The 20,509-nt window shown below is 37.5% G+C and overlaps 1 protein-coding gene across 1 annotated transcript in view; it reads right to left on the bottom strand.

Annotated features, from left to right (window-relative positions):
- Positions 1-20,509, bottom strand: part of vstm2a (V-set and transmembrane domain containing 2A) — a 69,440-nt gene that overhangs the window by 48,565 nt on the left and 366 nt on the right. Inside the window, exon 2 of the mRNA XM_079661033.1 lies at positions 19,242-19,408. Within this exon, the coding sequence (XP_079517159.1) occupies positions 19,242-19,408 (167 nt within the window). The remainder of the gene's footprint in view (positions 1-19,241; positions 19,409-20,509) is intronic.

Genomic DNA, 20,509 nt, shown 5'->3' with positions numbered 1-20,509 from the left:
CAAATCTATTCAACAAAAAAACGTGCTGTAATATATATGCTTTTCAGCATACAATATTAATAAAAGTGAAGTACAGTGCATATACGTATCCCTTATATCCCTTCACAGAACTAAAGTATGCTTTTAAAAGGTTTAATGAGATGATGGAATAAAAGCTGAACTATATAAAAAGGTACACATGCTGAAAACCCAACCCCAGCAGGGGGGTCTGGGGGGATTCTCCCCCAGGAGATTTTTAGAAATATTAACATAAACTATGCATTCTGGTACACTCTGAGAAGAAAATAAATAAATGTATTACTACCCGACATATTAATAATATTTTATACCATTGTTTGTTTTTCACTTTGTTCTGACATCTTGCTGCGAGAAGAGTAAAGAGGAGATAGTCTGTGTGACTTACTTTAAATTGTGGGTAAGGGTAGATAGCTCCCATTGTTCTGTGACCTGTCAATCATCAAACCGGGGGCCATATTTCATTATGTCTTCATTTTTATCTGAAGTTGTACCCATGGATGTATAAAGAAGAGTTATACCGCAAAGTTATTCTCCATGGGGACTTCTGGCAACAATCTTGATTCTGATTGGCCAGAAGACTTGAAAAAACATCAGCAAAGATATTTTATTGAGAAGATGATCACTACGTGACAGAAGTTTTCAAAACCGTATATGATCTCCGGTATTTCCAGTCCAACGCCGACTGCATGCACAGCGTTAGAAAATCTGGCCTTCAAAATAAAAGTTTGACTTTTCCCCCCCCCCCAAAAAAAAAAAAGAATTCCAATTTTTTTTTTTTTTTTCTTCACTCACACATCCGCGACCCACTTTTGGGTCGCGACCCACCAGTTGAGAACCGCTGAGTTAGACACATCTATTGTTGTTTGTTTGGTTTGGCTCATCTTAACTCTCCTGTCATTTCAGATCCCGCCTTCCTCCAGGCCCTTGTAATCAGCTCACTTCCTCACCTGGTCTCCCCAGCCCTTCCCCTCACCTGTTACTAATTCCCTCATTACTCCACAGTATTTATACCACCTCACTATCACTTGTCCTTTGCCAGATTGTCTTGTCTTTTCCGCCAAGCTCTCCAGTGTTTGTTATTCTCTAGCCTAGATTCTTGTCCTGCCCGGTTTTTACCCCTGCCTGCTTGTATTCGGATCTCGAGTTCCTGCCTGCTCCCTGTTTTGGTTTTGGTTGCCTGTCTGACGGATTTCCTGGTTTTGACCCTGCCTGTCCCTGACCTGAATAAACTGAACATTGCTAAAAACTGGTTGTATCTGAGTCGTGCTATCGGGTTCTGATCTGTACCTGTGATCGTGACAATTGTATGCCATCTGTAATTGGTGAGGAGAGTTAAGCTTCAATGAGCCTGATACACTCATCAGGTGGACTGAGGGACAAAGCAGTAACTCTTTACAAAAAAATGAATACAAATTAAATATATAAATCATAACTCCAGTACAGGCGTACGGACCTCGGCGCAAGCGCCTCGGTCCTGCCGCAGTAGTGCCGTACCAAAAATGACGTTCAAGAACGGCCTCTCGTGTATGATTGCTTAATTAATGCATTCAACTTTACCTACCACCAACAAAAGCCTTACGGTGAAAGACATATGATTATGTAAGCATACAAAAACACATACAATGATAACGTGACACTGCATGGACTACAATAGCATATACTATTAGGCCATTTCAAAATGGATTGTTAAGGTGTGTATAAATGAGTATTGGTTGCACCCATAAGTCTTATATGTAATTAATCAACAGCATGTAAAAGACACTATGATTTATATATAATTGATTGATAACTGGTGAAATAATGAATCCTTGAAGGTTATATATTTGTGTGAATATTGTTTCTAAATGTGTCAAAGGATCCTCAGCAAAATGAATCATTATAAAGGTTAATGGTAAAAAAAGTTAGAAAAACAAAGTATTTTATTCAAGATGGAAGGATCTAGGTTTGCTGCAGCACTGGCATTTGAGCCAGATCCTGAGAGAAATGTAAGTCTTAGAGGTGAAAATCATTGTGGACGAAGAATCATATTGTTAAAAGAGCAAGGCAGGGATGCAGGAAATCCTTAGTTTGGCTCAATAAAAGATCCATGCTGGATGGAAACAGAGCGCTGCGCCGTCTGAGTTATGCCCCTAAACAATCGCCATAATTGTTTGGAGGCGGCCCCAATCGATAAAAGGATTATTGGCACTGACAGCACATGAGTACATATCAGTGTGTGATCAGTGTCATAACTGTTCTTGTGCAACAATACATTATATTTATTATCTGCGGACTGCTATCGGGCAAGCGGAGGCCTAAAGCAATTAAAGGCAGAATCAATGCCCTGAGTCAAAACACTGTGACAGCTCTATTATCCCTAGATATAGCAGAGGCCTACTGGAGTCACATTTCTCTGCTGTCTGATACACACACACACACACACACACACACACACACACACACACACACACACACACACACACACACACACACACACACACACACACACACACACACACACACACGCGCTTTTCTAATCCATCTTTAACTATCTGCAGTGGAGAAGATACACCGCAGCACTATCACACACATAATACACCGACCTTTCACATTTTCAACCGTTTTCCCTCAATTATTTTCTAAGAACTATCCCGCGCTACGTCTGTCAGCATCAGACCTGTACTGTTGAAATGCTCCAATGTCAGCTCCACATCAGCACTGACAGCACTTTCATATAATCATACTCTTTAATGTGCACAGGCCTTCTAGTCCTCTAAGGTACCCTAGGTGAACACGATTTTGCCTGCATTTTGTTCATTTTGACATTCTTTGCTTCATTGACCACTTTAGAAACTGTACAGTGGGCTTAACATTATTTAGGCTTTTTCCACCTCATACAGACAGTGTTTTTCATTTACAAATGTAAGTACTTGTTAACTGATTTGTATTGGCAGCATGGAAAAAGCTTTGAAAGAACATTTTGTCCTTTGTAAAGGTAAAATAATTGTAAAAAAAATCCCTAAGAAGGCTATTTTTTATAGTGATTATGTTCAGATGAATTCTCCTAAAATATAGCATAAACATAAACAAAGTCTGCATGAACACTTCTTTTGATACATGAAATAAACTTAAACACATTTAGACACAGACACCAAGTACTAAGACACGTTTCTCCGCTGTGAATTGATAGTAATCTTGTCATATATAATGAGAACACAGATTTAAAACACATGTGTGTCTGATAAGAAAATTCCAGCTGGCACTGTAAAGTTTGCTTAGCTTGAGGGCCCTTTTCATTGAGTGCCAGGGAGATTAATTTGCATGTCATTTAAAAACAAAACAACTAAAGAATATAAAAAGCCTATAAAAAAACGTAGATCTCAATTTCAAAAGAGAACACACCTGCTAAAGAATAGATGCTTACAATTCCACAAACCTTCACAGATGATATAGTCTTCAAATTGTCATAGTATTCAAAATGGTGCATAGTCATTGTCCTTGGCAAACATGATGAATCCATAAGTCCATTTCATACCTTCTGCAAGCCCCTTTGTCCTGCATAAAAGCATCTGCCTTATTTATATTTCTCATGTTTTTATTAAGACTTTTCCTTCCATTTGTCAACGTATGAGCAGCCATTCAGACATCTGTCTCTCCCAGGCTGCCTGTTGCTGCTGATTTAACATGATGGGTTTTCTAGATAACCACTGATAAGAGCCGACTGCAGCCAACAGACAATGCCAAACACACTGGCAAAGCTTAAAGTGGAATCCAGCCACAGAGAATCAATGGTGGCTCAATAGTGCCTCATTATCTTGGAGAAATGCTGATATTTGACATGCAAAATATCTTTGCATTTTTTCTCTGTACTCTACTGAGCTTGTGATTGCTTTTGTCATAACAATTTTATGCCATATTTTTCATGAATAGTTCATGAAAATCCTTTGTTTGCTATGTATTCCTTCATTTAAAAAGGAAACATACATTGATAAAAGATAAACGTAAATTCATGTCTAAAGGGGAAAAAAAGCTTTTTTGAATATGTACAAAGTCAACATGATAAAGTGTATTTCGTATACAATTACAGACTAACTCATGTTTACCTGATGTCTAAACAGTCCTTCAGAATCATGCCTGCAAACACACAGTACTTAAGTCATTACCCTGAAGTCAATCATCTTCATCACCTCTGTTCTACTTTTGTGAATTGTGCTACGCCATAAAACAATTACCTTAATATTCTGCACCAAGTCCAAAACGAAGGTTCATGTTATTTTTTAATTGAGAGGTTTTTCTTGATACCTACAGCACTTCAAAGCAATTACAAAATTGCATTATGCAGTTGTTACATCATCAGCAAGGTTTATCCAAATCTGCATTGTGCTGCAATTATATACGTTAAATTAAACTGTGCATTTTGACACAACGCCTACGGAATATAACAACTATACTGCCTTAGGACCCAGACCTTCAGGAGGTCCACTCTTAGCAGTGTCAGCATGTGGCTATCAGTTTGTGGTCATTCAGTAAATTCCAATTTGCACTAATGCACATTATAATCTGAAATGGTAGGGGCCTTAAAGCATCATATACACACTTTTTTATGGCCTTATTTTCGTGAGGAGTTTTGAGTTGACATCCAGTTTTCAAGGCTTTATTATTGCATGATATATTGTGCTTACATGGATCCTTTTCAGATACATGTTGGGCTCATTCTAGGATTGGAACTTGGTTGAAATAATTATGGAAAGTAACTGAGTGCAAATGTGTAGAAATAAGTCAGAAAACGTGTTGGTTTGCATGATTTGGTGAAGCTGTATGAATAGAACAATTAATAGAATACATTCATGACATTATTTTGAAAGGAATAGTTCGGTAAGTCATATTGCATATTTGAAAGAATGGAAGTTGGGCATGAAACTACATTTGAAAGCTACTGACAGAAATGTGAAAAGTTCTCTTTGCCTTGGTTTTAGTTATTGTCCCTAACAGGAGCCTGTCAGGCCACCAGGATCATCATTTGAAAAAAATAACTGGCAAATTGTATCCCCTACTGCATAAACAAACCATAGCAAATATGTTGACGTTTATTGTTGATGCATATTGTACAAAATGTTCAATTCATAGCCACCATTACATTGTTACATTATGCAGATTGTAGCAGTGTATTGCATTTCTAAATTATAACCAGGATAATACGAAGTGTCATGCCAAAAAAAAGAGAACACAAATACATCTTAATGTGGTTAAGAGTGAATTATCTCTTTATTTCTGAAAATGTATTTGTATTCAGTACCACGCCTAGAATTCACAGAGTGAAAGAAACAGCATGCCCAACAGGGGCTGACAGCTCATTTTTTTTCGCCCCGGCACCCCTGGTGGGTTAATCCAGTCCTGCTACTGTTAATTATTTGCGATGACTTCATCTTGTCACATTTATTTCTGCGCTGATTTTTTAAATGTTTTCATCTCCCAGTGAGCTACATACTGTAGTCATGTCTGTGGAAAAACTGAACTCATACTCACTGCTACTTTCTACACATTGGAGTTGCTGCACATTTTGTCTCTGGCTCCACCGTGGCTCCAACTTGTCCAGGCCATTTCAAAAGTATTTATGTAGACTTTTGTCTACATAAATGGGTGTTGAAATATTTTCTCACCCACAAAGGCATCTATTTACTGTTATCCAGCCATGGCCATTTTATATAATGTATATTGCTTTTTGGTAATTATTTCTACTAAATAGAAAACAATATAGTACATCGTTTCAATCTAGCATTGGGCATGTCATTATCTATGTGAAGATAGGTGGATAAGGGGAGTGGAAGCAATTAGAGAAATGAATCATGCCAATAAAAGTCCTCTGCATTAGATCTGAGCTCCTGAGGGAAAGCATTATGGGCCATGAGTCCTGTAAGCTGAAACAAATCATCCTCTACTCTTCCTCTGGCTATCATTATGATCTGGAGTAAAACTAAAAGCAATTCTGTCTTCTTTATGTATTGTACGGTCGCCCTGCCCTCCAAACTGGGGTTTCGTAACCTAAAGAACACACTGTCACATCAGAAATCATGAGCAATCAAGTAATTTTTTTCATTTGCGCCTCATTCCCATACAATAATTTCATCTGGCATTTAAAAAGCTAACACAAATTAAAGAATTTTAACACTTTTTAAAAAACATGTTATGTTATTTCCTCTGTTGCACGGACAGTAATATGACTGTATGGGAACGGAGCTAGACAAGTTATGACATGCAGCCAAGGACATGGCTTGATTATACAGTATATATTTAATATTACTATTTATAAGCATTATATAGATATATGTAATGTATTTCTCAACTGACACCACATGTAAACCATGGCTTAATATCTAATGATTCACAACATAGTATCAATTTAATTAAAGTGTTTTCTTTAACATAAATAAAATGTACTTCCTTTCTACAAAATAATTCAGCTTTTTAATGTTTTGAAATCCGTCTGCTGTGCAGGTTATAACATATTTAATGACATTATTGAATGACGGTGTGTTCTTGAGGTTATGAAACAACAGCCAAAAAAAGGACATGGTCATAAAAGTAGATTATAATCACAATAAGTAGGGGGAAAGTAAGCCAAATTAGTTCTTAATAAAATAATCAATACAATAATTAAGGGTGACACAGTGTCAATGTGTACCGCTAAGATTAATTATGCTCTTAATGAGTTCTCTGAAATGTTTCAGGGACACTTGAGTATCAAGCTGTAAGATCTGTTGGAAGATGGATAAAGAAAATCTATAAAAAGCTTCGGTACAATATGACATGTTTCAGAGTGGACCTTATTAGGCTTCCAAACAAGCTGCAATTGTATTAGTTATGATGGTTAGTTACGTTATTAAGTGCGATGAAGCCAGAAGTACAAATTGCTTCAACACTTTAGAGAGTTTGATGCATCCTTATTTGGTGGTGTTTTTCCTTGTCCGCTGAAAGGATGTGTGAGGATTGATTACCAAATACAAACAGTTTATTTTTTTGTGAATATATATATATTAACTGCAGAAAATGCAGAAGAGTACGTGTTTGATTAACAAATACTTGACTACCCAGGCACAGCATTTAGAACAAGCTTTCCAGGGTCAACTAAATATGGACATGGTTTGTTGTAAATGAAATAATTAAAGGCCACCTCAAATAATATGCTTTTTTATCTTAATTATGTCATTAAAATGTTAAAATAAGTCTCAAAATTGCAAAAAATGTTTTTTTGGCAATGTTCAGTTATTTTCCAAAACATGACATAAGGTTGTATCGTGTTTGTACATTTTTGGCATGTGTCGGCAAATCAATGTTTTTGTCATTGTTGACGTTTTTATAATTTGACTATTTTCTGAATAAACATTTACATTGACTTTAAGACTATGATATGATAAATATTAAACAGGTTGGAAAAAAGGACAATATTAATAAGCCGGTACCACTTTACAATAAGGCTACCCTTATAAAGGATTCATAAAGGGTTTAAAATGAGATTATGAATTGGGTTGTAAACACTTTATTAATCATTAAGAACCATTTATAAACCAGTTCTAACATAGAAGTGAGTGAGTGTGCAGTGAGTCAACAGAGGCTCACTATTTAGCAAGATGACTAAGCCTTATATTGGCTACTTAGCGAGAATCAACTCAGTGAACCACAGATACCAAGCATGCTGGCTGATGAAGAAGACAAAGTAAGCTAAGTAGCCATAAGGCTTAGCAGTACAGATAAATGTGGGCTCACTATTTGGCAAGCAACCGGTCACAGGTGCCCTGTTTATCTCATGTCTTATAAAAGCTTATTAATGATTTATAAAGTGTTAATTGTTAATAATTAATAAATGAATTAACTATTCGTAAACCCTTTATAAGGGTAGTCTTATTGTAAAGTGGTACCAATAAGCCTATAATTAAGAAATTGAAGGACGACCACAACGTGAACGCCATCATTTTGCCTCAAAATATTTATAAAAGCAAAGTTAAAAATGTGCAAAACATGATCAATAAGGATTGTACTATGACAAAAGGTCATTACTGTGTGGGATAGCACAGCGCAGATTAACAGAGCAAGCAAAGGGGTGCAATTTGGCAATGATTCCAACGATGGAAACGCAGAACAACAGAGCAGACATCAAAGGCATCGTCTGTAGGCATTTGGAGAAGCCTCAGATTACATTTGAAAAGTACTTCTCTTAGTCTGACAACCGCTGTTGTGACACCAAATGGATTCAGTTTCCTTTTGGTGACAGTATAACAGAGGGGTCAAGAAGAACAGTGACAGCAGAGGATCAGTTGATGGAATTATCTGCAGTGACTGTTAGAAAAAAGGCAGATATGAGATCGAGCCCCCTCTTGTCTGGCAGTAGATGGGCTACACGCCGGATACTTGGACTGACATCAAAAGCAATAAAGTGACTTTGCTGTTTACGACCACGCATCTGTGACAGTGGATTCTCCACCATTCTGAACAGCGAACAAATATAATGCCACGCTTTGGCAAGAAAATAATAAGTCTGTGCGAAACAGAAGGGAAAGAAAAGTGTGTGCAGCTCAGGATGTCCAACAGTAGAGAAAAAGCAATAAAACATTTTCCTCCCATTTGTGAATACAATAGAGGTAAATTGATGCTATTCCAGCCAAGGTTGACGTTGAAAACATATGATAAACCACAGCCAATGTGACTTTTGAATTAATACAAGCAACACATCAGGGATCAGGCTATTCTCAACATAATCCTCACTGCCATATCAGCAATAACATATATAAATTAGAGCTTGTGCATTCAGATCAACATACTCAGTGTATATAAGCTGATTTTCATGGTGTAAAAGCCACAGCCAACCTTTTCACCTCCATCATTACGCCTGTGTCATAATCTTCCTCTACTATCAAACAGCAAGGATAAACCATCTCCCTAATCCATGTTTAATTTCCTGTCCCACTGTGATGTGTTTAAGCTCTTTTTCTGCCGCCACCGGTCATTATGTCCTGCTGATTAAAGCACCAAAAGGATGGATTATGGAAAAGGATGTTTGTTAATGTATTGGCTGCAGTGACTGTATAGATATGTAACAGCAACCGTGATTGATATGCATTCTATAGATTTTTCTATGAATCTCAGAAGTATGGTAACCATTTTCCTCAAAGCCAAACAACAATCGCAACACTGGAACACCCAATATTTTGTTTTCCACAGTTCTTCAGTTGTTTCACTTCACTAGGGGGATATAACTTACATTGATTTGTTTGAATTTCAAATCATTTGTATTACTTCAAGCACTACACACTTCCATTGATCATGTGCTGTTCCCTTCCAGCTCCACTAGGCCCCTCTGCTCATCAGATCAAGGGCTCCTTGTTTTCTGTGCCCACAGGTGACTGAGTATTTTCTGTCCTGACTGCTAGACTGGTCCCTCTCATATTTGCAAACAATGTTAAGTGTTTCAGATATTAGCTTAAATGATATGGCTTTTTATTGGTGCTTCATTGGCCTTGGTTTTTCCAATTAAAGATCACCTATTATGCAAAGTCCACTTGTTCATGTCTTTTATACATAAACGTGTGTCCCCTCTGTGTAAAGAGATTCTGAAAGTTTCAGTAAACGAGATTCGCTCTGTTTTTGTCATGATCCATAAAAAAACCAGTCTGAAAATGAGCTGATCAGATTTTGGCCACTTTATGATGTCATAACGATTTTTTGGCTTGTGTAACCATTAGCCAATCACCAACCAAGGTAACACCCTTCCACCTTTTCACCTGAATCTCCTCTTGGAGCACCATTGTGTTCTTTTTAACCAAATATCTCTCAGAGGGGCGTGGGGAGTGGCTCCTTATTTTCCTCTAAAGTAACAGACAGAGAATCAGCACTTTTGAAACAGGGCTGAAACAGGGATGCTGCAATGATCTGTTTGGTATTTTGAGCCAAATACTTCAGAGACATGTTTTGTATATAACTGAGAACTATATTGATGAAAAACAGTATAATAGGGGACCTTTAAAATGTATTTATTTATTAAATGATTTTCAAGTGTTCCTGTAACTGTGAAGCACTTGACCCTTGTTTTAAGGAAGTGCTTTATAAATACAATATGTTTTCAATACTTAGTGGATGATTGCTTATAGTGGACCTGTACACAGACACTGAATATATGAGACTGGGTCAGAACATAATCTAATGAAAAGTCTGAGAGCTAACAAAAAAAGACTTTCATGAATGATTTTGTTTTAGTAATGAAAATGTAGGATAACAGGAGATCCAAAGTTGGCAGCCAGACAAGTAACATGATGTGATTACAGTGTAAGACATCCTTTGAGACGAAAGGGTAGATAAAAGATAAGTGCACAGTCCAGTCGCTGTTTGGAGGCCGATAAGAGAAGACACGCTAAGAACACTGCAGTCAGTTAAACGGACTTATTGCAGATTTGAGCGCGTGCATTGGAATGAAAAGCTTAAATAAGGAAGGAAACAATATTTACTCCTGAAACAATAAAACACCACTGTGATACCAATGGGGCAATAATTGTCATCTCTTTGCAAAGCATAAAATCGCTCATGGGATTTAGCATTGATGATACAATACTGCCAGTAAACAGACTTGTGCATTCATGTGAGCTCCAAATACTACTGAAATGAGTCATTAAGCTAACAAGCTAGTTAGCTAACTGGCTCTTCTCCCCCGTATCGTGAACAAAATGCCCAGAACGTCTCTGTTTTGTGAGTCTGCTTTGTTCAGGTCTTGCCAATATAAGCCTACAGAGCTGTGTTGAAGCACATGGGAGAGTAAATGAGAAATTGTTCTGCATGCATGTATGAATCTCTTTCAGATATTTCCCTAAAGGCATTCAGTATCCCTATTGCATCACCCACCTCCCATATGTTTTTTCCATCTGCTCGTCCCTTTATCCCTTCCTCCATTATCTTATTCTTCTGCAGCACTTGAATGGCCTCAACTCTGGGTTTTTTGGGCGTGTTAATACGAATAATTCAGAAGAAAAGAGGAATAGTAACAAATATGAGCCCTACTCTATATGAACCTTTATAGAGATTGAAATGTGGGAACATGCTTTTTCTAAATATATATATGTTTTTCTTTGTTTATTTTAACTTTTTAACTACTGGGAAAATCACATTCATGTAAGATCAGACCATGGTGCGGACTGAAAAGCACCGAAAACAGGAGGACTGTCATCATACCATAAAAGAGAATTCACATAAATATTGTGCAAATCCAAATGCAAATAAAATCCTTGAAAGAGTGAATATTGGCTTTAAGACCTTCACATTTCAAAACGCATTTTGTTTGTATTGCGTAACGGTCCAATGAGTCATTCCAGCGCTTGGATTTTCAAAGAAGAAAAAATCATTTGAATCAGATGAATCAATAGGTTTTATTTTCTGAGCTGACAAAGCTCCTTCTGCCATTGTCTTTGACACCATAAAAGTCAATCATATTCCATAACATTCATTTTGCCCATGAGAGAATGAATGCCCTCTAAATAGAAAACTCTTGACGTATACTAAATGTATCTTACTAACTACTAAGTGTTTTGGTATGCAATCTCTTGTTCCTCTGTGCTATAGAGCCTCATTGTTGTCTAAAAACCATCAGAACACATGAATGAGGTTTACTGATGCTCTGAGTGACATGTTCTTTCATTACCATGAAAACACACTTCAGTTTATTATGACGCAATCCTTCAACTTTTGAATGTGTCAAATACTCCCTAAGAGCAATACATGTGGATCAATCCACCTCTAAAAATACGGCTCTAAAATTCACTTTGAGTAGTTGAGTAGTACTCAGCCTTTTTTAAATTAAGTAGAAATGCGTGAGAATTTTTTACTTGATCTTTTATTCTAGCTTGTTACTCTTCTTCAGCGTACTGATCTGTACATTACATTCATGTGCTCAACACCCAAAAGGGGATATGTGTTTTAATTATTTATATGGTTTCATAACAACCCCATATCTGTTTATTAAGCAGGTTTATTACTGTTTCCTTATTTACATTCAGAGCTTTTTTTTATGAAGCCCATGAAGTAATTTAATTTGAAACAGTATTTGCATCAAACCGCATTTTCTCTATTCCATTGTAGGCTGCTTTCTCGTCACACTCTCAGCCAGAACTCAGCTTGCTTTTCAAAAAAAGCCATAGAGTTTAAACACAATGGCAAACTATTTTATTTTAAGTGATATTTAGCCTTGTAAGCTGTCAAGAAAACATCAGCCTACCTACTGTGTTTTGGGGCTAATACAACATATCTGATGAATAATCCACTCTTTATTTCTTCTTTAAAAAAAAATCAAAACAATAAAACAGTTGATAAGAAGATGCTTTGACATGGTGTTGGACTTAAAGAAGATGTTACAGGTTTATATCTTCAGTATGAATCCATGAGAAACAAACCGTTTGTAAAAAAAAAATTCATTTCATTTTTTAGATTTCATGTTCCTGTACCTTTATTAATAATGATTTGACATGGTCAAACTATTCATCTCAAATAGTTTTCACATAAATGGTGATTGAGAAAATGCTTTAATCAAATGTCCTTGTTCAGAGGAGTGTCTTGGACCATGAAATATTACAAATATTAAGCTTATAGAAATAAAGGTCCCATAATTGTATGTTGAGTAGTTTGAGTTTTTTTTAATTTTGAGTGAGAAATGGTGCAGTGCAACACAGGGCCAGTTTTACAGCAGCACAATGCAGTAATGATTTTCAAAGAAGCCTTCCTTCCATGACTGATGACTGTAGTGAGCCTGACAGCGAGGGGTCCATAGTCCACTAGTCGGAAATGAAAGCAGCAGGCATGATCACTGCAAGCCATTTGGAAACCATTACAATCATTACAGATGTTTGTGCGCATACGGGGATGACGGGGCTGATGAGAGCAGTTACCCGGACTACTCCTGGAGCATCATATTGACTCCTGATGCAGTTATCTCAGCAAGAGTGTCGGAGGGGGCTGCAGTCAGGCAGTGATTGAGGGGTGGAGACGCAGACAGTAAGGTCACTCAGAGAGCACGCCCGCCAATGGATTTTATGTTTCCTTGCTGTTACATCCACTGGTTTTATAAACTCACTTGTTTCAAGAGCTTAACATTGCACAGTGCATTTTGGTCAAAGAGTGTCGGCCTGTTTTCAGAGGTGGGAAGTAATTGAGTACAAATACTTCGTTACTGTACTTAAGTACATTTTTCTGGTATCAGTACTTTACTCCACTACTTATTTTTCTGACGACTTTTTACTTTTACTTCTTACATTTTTAACCCAAATACCTGTACTTCTACTTCTTACATTTTCAAAACAGGTTTGTTACTTTAGTTTGATTCTGTGTTTGGTGGCGTGATCATTATTATTTTGAGTCATTGCGTGCCTTTTGATTTTAACATGATCCGTGTATCCATCATTTCCTGGTCTTCTCTAAAGAAGAGGGACCAATGGAAACGTTGTCATGTTGCCGTTGTTCAGCATGGAAACATTCATTAGCTAACAATGACATTATTGTTCTATTAATATAAAGGGAGGTCAGGTACTCTTTAAAACAGCTGCTAGTTATGGGTACTTTTCACTGAAGTACATTTAGAAGCCGATTTACTTGAGTAAAGAAGTATAGTCATTACTTCTACTTTTACCAGAGTATTTTTAAACATGAGTATCTGTTGTTCTACTTGAGTAAAGGATGTGTTTACTTTTGCCATCTCTGCCTGTTTTTTATGTAACGGTCGTTTGTATTCTGTCCGCAGGCCTCAGCTGATCCTATTTTCACTGACTGGCTTAGTCAAGGGCAGCCCGCATCATGTCCGCTTACCTTTTCTTAATTCATCTCACTTTAACAGACACATCACGCCACCTTTTAACATATCTCAGGTCAGGTATATCCAGGTTTGGATCCAGCAGCCTAGCCAGTTATGCACTCCGGGCGGTATTTGAGGAATGAAATGCGGTATGAATTTTTAAACAGCACACATATGCATCGAGTCTCCAGCATCATCTCTGATTTGTTGTGCTTTTGCTTGATCCAGCTTTGAAATTCAAGCTGTCAAGGTGTAGCTTTTCTGATATTTCAGATATGCAAAGATTTTTTCTCCACTCGCAGAAAGCATAACATTGATTCCAAGCTGTTTTTTATTTTGTATGCATTTTCCACCGAGGTAGGAATATGAAATACAAACTCACTGAGCACTGGCTGAAAGGATGGAAACAGCTGCCTTCACAAATAAAACCCAGCTTTTATCCGTTGTTTCCTTATTTCCAAACATAATCCCACACTAAATAGAATCACTAGTGGACAGGGTTGTGAAGATGTGCTCAATAAATTGAACGTGGTTGGATTAGCTGGATAAAGAAGAGAGATCAAACTCCGGGAAATAATTGAATTCACCTCTTCAGAATAAGAGGGATTTAGGGTTTGGAACCAAATGAAGAATTTATTAACGCATTTTTAAATTGAAAAACATGGAAATGAAGCTCTCTGTCCACCATGTGTGACATAGTTTTCCGTTATTATAATTACCTTGGAGGCTGTGTTAAGTTATTTTTATGCTTTCTGATTCGATGATGGAGTTCAGGGCAGCAAAGCAGAAATTCACAGCCCTCAGGGTATGCTAAGTGTTTGTGTAGGCATTACGTCCACCAGTGAAGGTACATTATGTTATACCCTACATACAGGATAAACAATGATATGTGCTTTGATCAGAAGGTGGTGTTGATGAGGATGTACAATGTCCACCATTAGTGATATCAATTGTCCTATTCAGGTTATCAGCGCAGGATCCAAGGGAACTGTTAGACTGTATTACATGATAGTTTGACAGAAAATCAAACAGAAGACACTGCCTTCAGGTCAGTCAGTGTATTGGACATTTCATATACATTTCCATTTAGTTGTATTTGCTTATTGCTAAGTGTATTTCACATGAGTGGGAAAGTACTGAGACCTCCTTTCCCACATAACACAACGCTTTGTTTTAATTTACAACTAACTGTGTAGCACTGTATTACAAGATATGGATTCGTTTTTTGCACTTGTTGGGCAGTCTCAAGGACGCTGGTGTTTCAACGGCTAAGTAAACCAGATACAACACACACAATCTTCATTCAGACTTTCATTTTCTTGCTGTGAATATGGGCTCTGTACTCTGTATAAGACAATCTCTTGACTTTAATCTTTATTTGAACGATTTCCACCACATCAGCTATAGGTTTTTAATATTTATTGATTTGGCATCTCAGGATAGGATTTAGCTTTTTTAAGATCATGATGATAACAACCTGTGTTATAATGGTGGTCCTTTGGCTTTACTTTCTTAATTTTGGGAAATTCAACAGTGCCGTGTGCTTTATCTGTATGAATTCAACTCTATATTTTTTTCTTCTGACCTTATAAAAACATAAAAATGTTGTGACAAATGAACAGTATATAAAGCAACATTACACCAATTTTGAACCTATTCTGTGCTGTATATGTTCTTGCACTATTGAAAGACAAATGTAGGCATCATTTTACAAACAATAGTACATCATATTTTATTATATTTTATAACTTTTCATTCTTGGATGTGCAAACCGCATTTTGAAAACCAATATCTATAATGAAAGTAGTACCAAAACACAGTTTTTTGCATATGTATATATATATATATATATTGCAAAATATATATATATATATATACATATATATTTGTATTTCTGGGATTTGCTTTCTGACATTTGGTTTATTCTTTTTGCATTTTCATAGAGTATATTTTAGGTTAGGTGAGCTCGTTGGCTGGGTTGAATTGTAAGAAAATGTCTTCAAGCTCAAAATAAAGTGTTAACTTAATCAACATTTAGACAAACCTTGATGGTCTGGGCATAGAGTGAATGTTGCCCAAGTAATAAATGTGCAGGTAGCAATTGAGTTTTATTCAAAACACATTTATAAAATATAAGTAGTACTCAAACGTAATTTTAGGAAGATACGGTTGGGATGCAAGTACACAAAGCTTCACACCAATGGATTTTTTTTTAAACTACTGAGCGAAATTACTTAAGATGCCTGCCGGATTAAGCATCATTACACAACAACATTTGTTATGAGATTTGTGTGACATACTTCAACTTTCATAAAATACATAACTGATTTTGTATCACTTTCTTCATGAAAAGAGAGACCTAACATTCTCCCACTGAATTTGCAGAGAAAGGACTGTGGCGGATCAGTATGACAACATTCATGTCTCATTATAGTTCTCATCCGGCTCATTACTGTCATCTTGGACATTAAAGAGGAATTATTGAACAAATAACTTCCCTTGCTAATAACTTAAAATGTCATCCTCAAAAAGGTATTATTTTGCGTCCTTTGAGAGCTTCTTTTATATTTGGTCCATAGCACCAAAAAACACATAGAATAGTATCAAATAACACCACACAATCATGTGTTATCACGCCCAGCGCTGAATCACTTTGTACTTAAAAAATCTGCTGCCAAAATGCCAAGTGATGACCCGTTGCCTCCACAGCAATCTGCTCATGTTCCGTAACGGCAAATGTTTAACTCACATTCGTGCTCAACATCACTCTCTTTCTCTCTGTGTATCTACACTACATGACTTGAATCAATAACATCACGAGTGTTGCAAATGCTATCAGCAACATGAATCTTCTTTGTCATGGAGGTGTGAATATTTTGTTTGTCTCTGTGTTTGCGCATAGTTATGAACTGGCATCGTGTCATTTCTAATCTGAGAGGGGAATCACATAACAGTTATTGTGGAAGTCAGAGCCAAACAGCAGCTTTCTCTATTGACATGTTTGTTTGTTAATTTCTTTCCTTCCCTAATCCATGCCCAGTGCAGAAATAAGCACAGACGTTCCAACAGGAAAATCATTTTCTGCCAATACAAATTAGGTTTTGTGAAAACAATCACAAATTGACAATGCTATTGTCTTCAGCATGTAGAAATATAGATGTAGCTTGGATGTTCGCCAAGATTAGCAGACTATAACTTTTCAAGGTTGCAGCTAGAAAATAATTCGAATGGTTTGGAATGGAATCCTTATCACCGTATGAATAGCCGTTGACAGAATAAAGTAGGCTGGAAAAGGTTAGAAATGACGTAGTTTGAAAATCACTGCTTTGTTCTTTTTATTTTTAGATTTACAGACCTTTCTACTACTAGTACACTTCAAAAGACCTGAATGGTTAATAGTATTAATAATGTTAATGTCGTTAAAATAACTGAAAAGATTGTTTTAGAGTTCCTTTATGGCTATATATATATATATAACATTTGTATGTGTACATTATATTTTTCTATTTGTCTAAATCCCATGATTTCTTCCCCCCAAAGACAATCGAATGCGTGAAATGTGATAAAGAAATATAGCTTTGTAATGTATAACTGACTTATCACTGTGTAATGCATTTTTCTGTTTAAGTTGTGGATCAAAGCTCTAGGCCAGGATGTAGATTTTGTAAGGGTTTTTTTCGGCTATAACTAAAAGGCTTGAATGTATAAAAAAGGAGAAAAAGTGAAGGTTGAATGTGAAGAATTCTCAGTATATTCATTTGTAATGTTGAGAAACTGATCCTGGGTCACTGAGAGTTTAAGATAAAATATCCACCCACCCAGCAACTCTTTCCCTTTGCTGCACTATTTCAATGTAAACTGCTTTCTCCACGTTGTTCCTTTCATGTCGGCATTTCAAAGCTCAAACATCTCTTACTTTTCATGCTGGCAGCTTATATCTGCATACATATTTGCATTCTAAGTCATTGAGCTCACTTCCTCTAAGTTTCCAGGAGACCAGCTGCTTCCCAGGCAGCATCTCTGACACAGCCTTGACTCTGTTCCCATTCTAACTGCAACACTGCAGGACAACACACACACAGTGGCTTTCATTTCAAACAGCCTTCGATGATAAGAAATGTGGGTAACAATGAGATGTCTGCATCAATAGCCCACTTCAGCCCAACATCCAAGAGTCACGTGGGATCAAACCCACATCAAAGCCTGGCCCATGTTACTATGAAAGCCCAGCAACAATGAAACCATAATTAAAGCCACATGGATATCGAACCACCCCATTGCCACACTCATAGACACACACGCACGCACACACACACACACACACACACACACACACACACACACACACACACACACACACACACACACACACACACACACACACACACACACACACACACACACACACACACACACACACACACACCACACACACACACACACACACACACACACACACACACACACACACACACACACACACACACACACACACACACATATCTCTCTCCCTCTTTATCACAAAAATAGAAAGAGCCCCGTTTGATGTCTGTCAGGACAATACAGCAACTCTTCCAAATCCTGACATGCAGCTACCTGCCACACAATACGTAAGAACATAATTTCCATCCATTTGAATGTAGTAAACACATTCAGCGATCTCATCCACTAAGCAGGCAATCATTATTTGAGGCGAAGGAAGCTGTCATAGCAAGCAGTAATGCAACAGCAATACATAACAAAAATGCCGAAGCGCTTCCAATGTGTTGTTTAATGAGGCAATATACAAGAATATTCTTTGGCTGTTTTGATTCAGCCACTTTTTGATCCATTCATGACTAGTCAGGCTCATTTACTTCATTTATCATGTAATTAATATCCAGAACGAGCCCTTTTTTTCCACAATAGCCCTTGATTAATGTTCTTATTTTTCCTGATGGGACTGCTCTGTGCTTAATGTGTGAAGGGATTAGTTTAACTCGTTGAAGCCAGGAAGCTAAACATACCACATTATATGTGGAATATACAATGAAGTACCACATACAGATTTTAGACGGATGTTTAAATATCTGATCATTTGTTATAATAATGGACCTTCCTCTGAATTAAGGATAATTTAACAGTGATTCCAAAACGTATGAAGGGATTTTAACGATCAAGGTAAACATAAACTATAACTGCGCATGACATTTTCTTCATGTTAAAATATTTGAAGGTCATAACACATTGTACCTTGTGATAGAACAGGTCAATACAAAAAATATCAAACATGACATAGCCTTCACACACGCACGACGCTGATGTGACAAGGTGCGTAATTGCGCGGATACTTGTTGTGCCTTTATTCCCTTTATGAGTTTGTGTGCTTTAAACTTAACTGGCATAGGAAAGGGGGAAAAGAAAGAAAAAAATAGGTGTCTTGTACCTCTTCAGCATCGACCTCCTCCTCGCTGTCAGTGGGTTCCGGCGCTCTCACGAACCACCACTGGATCTCCAAATACACCGACGCGGTCGTGCTCTGGAAAGCACACGCCATTTCTATGTTTTGTCCCTCTTTAACCGTCATGTTAGAGGGCATATCCGTGAAGTGACCTGCATATAAAACACAAAAGGGGAAAGGGGAGGGGGGGGGCAGTTGTGTGATTTATACCGCAGATAAATTCAAATGAATTAATCACTTAAATGGTCTGCTTGTGAACGCAGCCATGAATGTGGCCGGTGACAGCAGCTGTGTTACTGAAACCAAGCGCTTGATAAAGACGTGTGCTTGTTTTAATTGAAGGAGACCCCCCCCCCCCCCCGCCCCCCGCCTCCTCCCCCAAACACTCACGGAGCATCTTCATGGGAAATGTAACCAAGGCATTGTCGCACCAAAGCTAATCTAACCAGTTACTTCATTAGGAGCAGGTTGGGATTTGTATGGGAGTTGTTTTCATTCTGTGGCAGTCTTCGTGCTATCTTTGACCACGATTAAAAACGAAACACATTGAACTATAGGGCAAACAGAATAAAGTATAAAGGGAAATATACAAGCAGTAATAAAGAATATGCTTGAAGGAGCCGAAAGGGGTTACGCTAGGAGAGGTGGCGACGATAGAAAGATTTGTGAGGATATCCGTGCATGCAAACTTCCATACCAAACCGTCGTTCTAATTCTGCACAAGGAGCTACAGCCAGGCAATATATATCTCGATTTGTGGGCACTTATTATCAGATATTTTGAAATATGGCTGTGAGTGGTGAAAAAAGCACAGAAGCAGTTTGAAAGTGTTCATCTCAGCAGCTGTCCGTGGTGCTGAAATCACCGGAAGACCGCTCACTTTTTATGCAATTAGAATAAGTATATTTCTTAAGCATCGAATGGATTTCATGCTGTGAAAACGGGAGATAAAACAGCCACCCACTCCTTTTGACACTATATAGAACGACTTGATTTCAAACAATCAACAGTTGCATTGTTCGTCATCGACGGGTAAAACACGAAACGTTCTACACCTTTCATTGTGAGCTTGCTTTTCCCTTTTATGAGCTTGTTCCAGTCCATCTCACGTGAAACATGTTCCCCTAAACAACCCCATTTGCTTTTCCGGAAATACTGCGCACTTTTAGCACTTTGTACGGAGCCTACCATGCAGGGCAGCGAGCTCGACACGATGACACGGAGATGGAATGTTCGTTATGAAAATATGCAGT

This window comes from Notothenia rossii, assembly GCF_949606895.1.
Source record: "Notothenia rossii genome assembly, chromosome: 12".
Classification (NCBI taxonomy): Eukaryota; Metazoa; Chordata; class Actinopteri; order Perciformes; family Nototheniidae; genus Notothenia; species Notothenia rossii.
This window is presented reverse-complemented; position numbering and strand designations above follow the sequence as displayed.